The 8,418-nt window shown below is 37.2% G+C and overlaps 1 protein-coding gene across 1 annotated transcript in view; it reads left to right on the forward strand.

Moving 5' to 3' along the window:
- Positions 1–6,955: 6,955 nt before the first annotated feature.
- The window catches only part of LOC108768561 (uncharacterized), a gene marked incomplete at its 5' end in the record, with an annotated part of 5,320 nt that continues 3,857 nt past the window's right edge, over positions 6,956–8,418 (forward strand). Inside the window, 3 exon segments of the mRNA XM_018519028.1 lie at positions 6,956–7,493; positions 7,559–7,786; positions 7,926–8,084. Of these exon segments, the coding sequence (XP_018374530.1) occupies positions 6,956–7,493; positions 7,559–7,786; positions 7,926–8,084 (925 nt within the window).

The following is an 8,418-nucleotide window of genomic DNA, read 5'->3' on the forward strand; positions in this document are numbered from 1 at the left end:
CGAAACATTTTTCTCTATCCCTACTAGTTTTCGAGATATTTGACTGGATCACTTCAGATGGTCCACCCTGTATAATTATATAATTTAACAAAAAATATTTCAATAATAATTTGGCGGAAGGTGCACTCCCATGAGTGGCACCCAGTTGGACACGGCTCAATTGGACACGAGCCACTCACAGCGCTTGAGACTACAAAGCTCCTTAGCACCGGTCGCTGTGATTGGTGGTGTCCAGTCGAGCCATGATCAATCGGGATCACCACCACTCCCAGTATAGAAGGTCGTCTGAAAAGTTTTGGGCCTAACATAGAAACAAGTAATTTTACGGTCAAATTCGATTTTATTTTTCCACATAGTCTCCTTTTAAGTCGATACATTTTTTCCAGCGATGCTCCCACCCCTTTAATCCATTCAAATAATACTGAGTATCTTGCTTTGCAAAATAGGCGTCTACGGATGCGATGACCTCCTCGTTCGATGAAAATTTCTGTCTTCCGAGCCATACTTTGAGCCCAGGAAACAGAAAAAAGTCGCTGAGGGCCAGATCTGGTGAATACAGTGGATGGTCAATTAATTCGAACCGCAATTCGTGAATTTTTGCCATAGCGACCGCCGAAGTGTGAGACGGTGCGTTATCTTGATGGTACCGCACTTTTTTCTTTTTCAAATGCGGTCTTTTTTTCTAAATTTCTGCCTTCAGCTTATCAAGCAATGATGCGTAGTACGTCCCTGTTATTGTTTTACCTTTTTCAAGATTGTCGATGAACACAATTCCATGACTGTCCCAAAAAACAGTCGTCCTCACCTTTCCTGCAGATAAAACCATCTTCGCTTTCTTCGGAGCAGGTTCACCCTTCGCAGTCCACTGTTTTGATTGTTCTTTCGTTTCAGGAGTGAAGTGGTGGACCCAAGTTTCATCAACTGTTATTAATCGACGCAAAAAATCCGACTCGTTTCACTTAAACCGCTCCAACAGGGCCTTAGAAATGTTCATTCGAATGCGTTTTTGATCCAGAGTGAGCAAGCGCAGTACCCAACGCGCAGTTAACTTACGCATGCCTAATTCTTCAGTCAATATATGACAAACACATTCTTTTGATGTGCCAACAGCCTCTGCTATCTGCCTAATCTTAATTCGACGGTTGTCCATTATCATTTGATGAATTTCTTCGATGTTATCGGTGGTGATCGCAGTTGTTGGCCGTCCCGAACGCTCATCATCAGCTAAGCTGGTACGACCACGTTTAAATTCAGCTACCCATCTTTTCACGGTGGCAAATGATGGGGCAGAGTCCCCGTAAACAGCGTCCAACTCGGCTTTAATTTGCGTAAACGTATTGCCTTTCAAATGCAAGAATTTAATTATAGCACGATATTCAATTTTTTCCATTTTTACAAAATGACGACAGAAATGATTGTCAAACAAGAACTGAACGTCCAAAGTGGCCACAATTGTCACAGATATCTTTCGTAAGTATCACGGTTATAATACCAGAATGGCTTTGACGAGTAACGCCATCTTCATGATGAGGCTCAAAACTTTTCAGACGACCCTCGTATTTCTGGTATAGGAGCGCCCCTGAGTCAGAGCGTCACGTGAACGCCTGGCGGCTCGACCGTGCGGTGGTGGGGGTTGCGCGCCGGAATCGGCCCGAAATGTGCAAATCCTTGCGCGCGCGCGCGCGAACAATAAATTATTTTCTTGAATCAATTCTTCATCTTTTACAGATTTTTTATTAATGTTAGTCTTAGTCTCTTTTTGTTTTCGTAAAATCCGATTCTTTTTCACATAATAATAACGAGATGCTATGATGCCATGTGACAACAAACTAAAGATTATACCTTCAAATTCAAGAATAGCGTGACTTTGGTGTACGAAGGAGTACGGACAAGATTAGCTGCGTTAGTAGACTGAACAGTTGAGTTACTGCTGTTATTGGTGGTATTCTTTTAGATCATCAAATCAGATTTTAGTTCTAGAAGAATATATCAATAGCAGCGAGTGCTCACTCAACTGTTGAGTTTGCCGAACGCAGCCATTGTTACAAACGCTAAGCACTTCTTTGACTGGTGAATTGGCCCGACGGTGGCCTGAAGTTGTCTTGAAATAAGAGTCGACTAACATAGCCTGGGCCGATATCGCGCCGTGATTGGCGTGACCACCGTTTGTCGACATAGTGCCAACGTTGGCCCGAGAGTTGTCATTAAGTAATATTCAGCAGACGTACGTTGGGCTGACGTCGCGCCAAGATTGGGGTGACAACCGGTTGCTGATATACTGTCAACGTTGGCCTGTCGTTGGCCTGTCGTCATCGAGTAAGTGTTGGCTAATGTAGGTTGAGCCAACATCATGTTCGATTAATGACTGTCGGTTTGCCGCGATTTCGCCAACGTCGGCCCAACGTTCAACATCGGGTGAGAGTCGGCAAACCTTACCCTGAGATCTTACAAATAATTTGGATATTTCGGATTTCGCATCACGATATCTCCGTTCGTAGGACATGTAGAGGTAAAATAAACGCTTATTATATAATTCGGACCCAAGCTGTCGATTGAGCTCATATTCAGAACTCAATCGGTCCAGCCTTAATTAAAAAACCGATAATTTCGGATGCTCGTAACTCGCTAATTCGCGTAAAAGAGACAGTGCGGTCTCGCGCTGCGCGTCCACTTGGCACGAGCCACTACCGTGTCTCTTAATCTCTTGTAAAGACTGTGAGGCAACTTATGCCGGGCAAACAGGTAGACAATTGAAAACAAAAATCTCTGAACATAGATCTCATATTAATAGGAACACAACAACACATTCGGTAATTATAGATCATACAGGTTGCATCACAGTTATGATTTCTGTTGTGATGTTAAAATATCGGATAATGAGCGTAATTACAATAAGAGATTGATATCAAGGATGATTAATATAAAACAACAGAATAATAGCATAAAATTGAAACGGACACAGAACTGCTAAACCAAGTATATTTTAATTATTTTAATTTTTAGTTTGCTTTTATTTTTGACATCAAACTTGACTTTTAAATGATCGGCGAGCTCCGACGAATTGTCTCATTTTACTGTTTGACGATGTATAGCCGACATGGTATTCCGTACTGTACATTTTATTTATTATTTTATAATTTGACTAAAAAATCTTTAATTGTTTGACATCTTTACTATCAAGACTTTGAATTAGCAGTTACATTATGTGCTTGCAGTTTCCATTACGGGTGAGTTTTTGTACATTCATTTTCCCATGCTAAAATATTTATTTAATTTTGTTATTAAAGGCGTCGACTTTGTGATTTCCATCCAGCCTTGTAACTGGAAGAATGTATTCTTGACAGAAAACATAGTTTGGCTTCCCTATAGAGACTGCAAAGAATAGATTTACATTTTTCAATTTTGTATGCACAGACAACAAGCAATACTTGATATGTAACTTTTTGCGTATATTTTTCGCTGAGAAAGGTTAGAAGACTAATCAAAACGTACGAGTTTATTATCGTTTTAACGATTTTGTTTGTTTTACAGTCTCTTCAATAAATTTAATTTGGATATTGAGAGATTTTCTTGAACAATTCGAGCACCTTGAACAGCGCTTATTCCCTCGAGCCCTTTTATCTTTTTTATTGTTACTTTTCAGATAATACTCAAGATGATCTAATAAAGGTCAAAGCGTTTAAATGAACAGCACAAAGATATTATTTGCAACATAAACTGGAGTCGGTTTTTATGCTTTATCATTAAGTAATATGATTTATTTTATTCTGTCTAGCTGAGATCGCATTTGATTTTGTCGGCGTCATTAAGACTACGTTCTAAAGTTCACTTTCCAACGCGGAAAATCTACAGTTTATGTTACGTATACTATTTTCAGCACTGACAGTGAATTTTGAAAAACAGCCTATATAATATATTTGAATAGATTTTCAGTACTGGTAGTACTAAAAATGTATATCGAAACATAGCTTGTATAAATACATAAATGATTTCCTCTGCCTGTGATACTGTGACACATTTCCTAACCTCAATATAGTCGTCAACTTTAACACTTAATATCTCAGTTTGCGAGGCAGAGCGACGCTTATTTCTTTTGTTTTGATGAAAAAACGTATCGAATAAGCTTAATTTTATTTATTTTTGAGATATTCAGAGCTAAACTGTATAATTACCTAGATTATATCTAAATTTATATACTTACCTATTTCGTAGCTATCAAAAATATTATAAAAATTTTTATAAAATTATCAGTTCATCTATTTGGAGATACTGGTAGTGTCTCGGCTCTAAGCAACGCGCAGCGACACTGCTATGCCTCCTTTACGCGAACCGGAGAGTTGCGTCAGATCGAGGTTATCGGAAAGTTAATAAGGGCTAAAGCGATCAACTTCTAAGTGTGCTCAATCGATTGCAACCGCTCGAAATATATGATGAAAGTGTTTCTATTTTTTCTCTACGTATAAGCGGAGATATTGTGACGCAAAGTTCCGAACTATCATTTTTCAGATCCAAGAATTCGTCGTCATTATCAACGTCGACCGCATTCCATACATTTCTTTCATGTCCTTCCGATATTCTTTCCGCAAGGAGCGCTAGTTTCGTGTCCTTCTGACATTCTTTATATAAGAAGCGCTGGTGATATACATGATCGGCGAGCGCTGCGATCTGGAGACACTGTCGCCGCGCTAAGCATGCCGTGAGTCTGTATACCATACGATAGTGACACGATCGGTATTTTTTCAAAACAGGATCGATAAAGTTGGTAATAATAAAATACGCTGTTAATTGCTAAAAACTAGGAAATATAATGAAAAAGAAATTTATTCGATCTCGACCTCCATTTTTTATAACTTAATACGAAGATGGATCAAATATAAACGAGAATTCTTTTTTTATTATTTATTGGACGAGAATAAAAATATAAAAAAAAAACAAATTATTTTTCTACATAGTTCCTTGCTACATTAATATATTTTTGCCAGCGGATAGGCAGTTTAGTGATCCCATTTTTATAAAAAGTAGAAGTTATGTCTGCAGTTAATTGGACAAGAATTCCCCTCCACTGGCATCATCCACGAATCGTATTGTCTTCCCAATTCTTCTTTCAGCAGTCCAAACAAATGGTAATCGTATGGAAAGATTTGTCTCAATGCGATTATCATTTGTTTAAGCCGCAAAAAGCATTAGGAGGATTCGAGGACGATTCCAGTATAAAAGAATTCGTGTACAATTAGTTGCAGACACAATCTACTATTTTTAATGAAAACAGGATCGCTAAACTGCCTATCCGCTGGCAAAAATGTATTAATGTAGCAGGGAACTATGTAGAAAATAATTTGTTTTCTTTATATTTTTATTTTCGCCGAATAAATAATAAAAAAAGAATTCTCGTTTATATTTGATCCTCGTATAATATTTAACAAAAGGAGATTAAATAGAAATAAAATTATTCACTGGTATTGTTAACTAATAAGTTATAAGCAAATGGAGATCGAGATCGAATAAATCGTTTTGTCATTATCATTTTTTAACTTACAATAGTTAACAAGGGTGGCACCCAGTTGGACACGGCTCAATTGGACACGAGCCACTCACAGCGCTTGAGACTACAAAGCTCCTAGGCACCTGGTCGCTGTGATTGGTGGTGTCCAATCGAGCCGTGATTAATCGAGATCACTCCAGTTAACAATATGGTATTTACTGCGTTAGTGAAATCATTTTACTCATTCCATATTGGGTACTGGCACTGTGATTGTTTATTTATTCTTTATTCAATATTTAATCAAGCTTAATCGTGATTAACTGTCAACCGCAATTGGTCGATTCTACTAAACAGCAAAGGCGATTGATGTGCTCGCCTATGGCGCATGGACATGGGCTCGTACTTAAGTGTGCGGCAACCGATTTCGCCAGACCGCCGTCTGATTCTGTGTCGCCACCGTGAAGAGTTCTTGGCTGAGTAGTCAGGAGCCTTAATTATAGTTAACAGAGTTATCCAGATTAGGATATGGACTCGTGCTTGTATGTGTGTTACAGCGCCGCACCACGATAAATGGCCGAACTTATAGGCGTGGAAAAGTGACATTTTTACCAGTTTTGATGATGAAATTTGTGCACGATACCATTTCGTTTGCTTAATTGTGGAAATGTGACTTGTTTCGTACTCCTCAAAGTAATTTTCGATGACAACTAAAGTTATCTTGGAATTTTATACGTAAAAGTGTATATTTAATTCGTTTCAACAGCTGTTAAACCGTGTGTTTCTGCCAGAATATAGACACACTTTACGAATCTTTTACGACCATTTACTGACTATCAAGGGAGGAAAGGACATCGATTTTTAAAAGTATTTTAAAGCGATCTCTCCATTTCGTTTCATCCAAATTGTCTTTGTTTACAAATGGCATCGTGCATAAATTAACGTGTCATTCCTCGCTTCTGACATCACGATTCCAACATGGCTGCTGCGACTAATCAGGAGCCTTAATAACAATTAATAACTCGGTTTGTACGTACAAGGTCGAATTATAACTTGTAATGTATTTCCATAGTTTATTAAAACGTTTACGGCATCATCACAATTCAATTGTGAGATATCTGAGCTATGCAATGATATATATTGATCCACGTATGAAGAAGATTCTCTACTTTTCTTAGATGTGCTTGTACAAAATTGTAATAGTGCACACACACACACACACACACATACACACACATACATTAGCGAAAAATAGTCATAAAATATTACCTAATTTTTTGGGTACGTATGCAGGTTGCACAATGAAGGTAGCTGTGGCACAATTAATAACAATGTTACATTCCAAAAGTACTAATGTAAAATGGCGCACTAAAGTTCTGGAATGTTTAGCTAATTTATTTACGTCCATTGTGAACTACAGGAAACTTTGTACAAGTATACAATTGATTATGCCTCCGTTTGTGAAAATAAATTAATCTTGACGAAGATATGATTTCGGTAAGTAATCGTGAGAAAGAAACTTTACCCATAGAAGAATTTGTAAAATATGTAAATTTATTGATGTCACTAATGTCTGATATTTCGCTCGAAGTATGTCCAGATGAGAAAGTTGAGAGTTACACAGAGATTACAATTTTGAGCGAAACAGCTGCATTACTGAAAAATATCATTGTAATTATGCAATTGATTGTGGAATACATTGATACGTTGGATCAGGATTATAGCGTCAAACGTATGAAGCGTTTGTTTAAAGATAAGTTTCATGATGCATATATGAAAAATTTCTTGTCGAGGTTTCCTTATGGTAAAGTAAAGACTCTTATTAATGTATCCAGAAAACGTCAAAAAGAATTTTCTCAAATGGAATTTACGGACGGACGTTTCGAACAAAATTTGGCACTTTGTCAAATTCACGTATCGTTTACATCTCTGTTTAACTGCAACGAACAATTTCCCAAGTCTGTCAGAAGCTATTGCATATCTATTCTGGAGTATTATTATGTAATAAACACAAGTAATATTATTATCTAATTGTTATTATGTATGAGGCCTTTTTTACGAAACTTTTCTCATTTTTAGGTATTATTAAAAATTGGTGCGACTCGTCGACTTTACCTCAGCTGACTAAACTACTAAAAACTCTATTTTTGAAAGCTGAACCAATTTGGTATAGCAACTGCATTAATTTGAATCATATTTCAAGATTGATCACCGAAGCATCTTCTCGTTTACCCGAGAAAGAATTGCAATCGCATTTGTATTTAATTAGTCGTGACATTGCGTTGAACAGCAATTTAAATGTTGCACAGGCAATTGTTTTAAATAAAAAGTAAAAACTGTAAACGGTGGAAAATTTAATTTTTTTTGAGCACTCATTTAGGAATATGTGTGAGATAGCGTATAATTAAGTCAGTAGACGATCGCTAATTATTATTTGTTTCGTTTGACAGAGAAAAAGCATTTGTAAGCTTTGTTACGATCTTACCAAGTTTACACCTGAAACCGAGCATAGATGATGTCATAATTCGTATGATCAGTTAAATAGTTTTACGTTTTAAACAATGGATCCGGGAAGAACTGATAGCTAAACATGAATCTATTATCGGTAATAAGTAATATTATACAAACTTACCTTTTTAAAAAAAGGTAAAAAATACGCTAAGCATGCGTGCTTTTCGCGAAGAATCATTTGGGCCGGTTTCATCTATGCCAATTACTTAATTGGCCGTGGAACTGACAAATTGTGTTTGCTATTTAGTAGAATTGACCACTTATGATTGACAGTTAATCACCGATTCGGATTAATCGAATTGATGAAACCGGCCTTTTCTGTATAATACTAACAAGGGAACGGTCGGAACTGTCCCTCACCGATTTTAATGCGCTTTGGATATGTTGTAAAGCATCAAAAAATATTCGACCCATATTTTTTTATAGCG

This window comes from Trachymyrmex cornetzi, unplaced genomic scaffold (assembly GCF_001594075.2).
Source record: "Trachymyrmex cornetzi isolate Tcor2-1 unplaced genomic scaffold, Tcor1.1 scaffold808, whole genome shotgun sequence".
Lineage (NCBI taxonomy): Eukaryota > Metazoa > Arthropoda > Insecta > Hymenoptera > Formicidae > Trachymyrmex > Trachymyrmex cornetzi.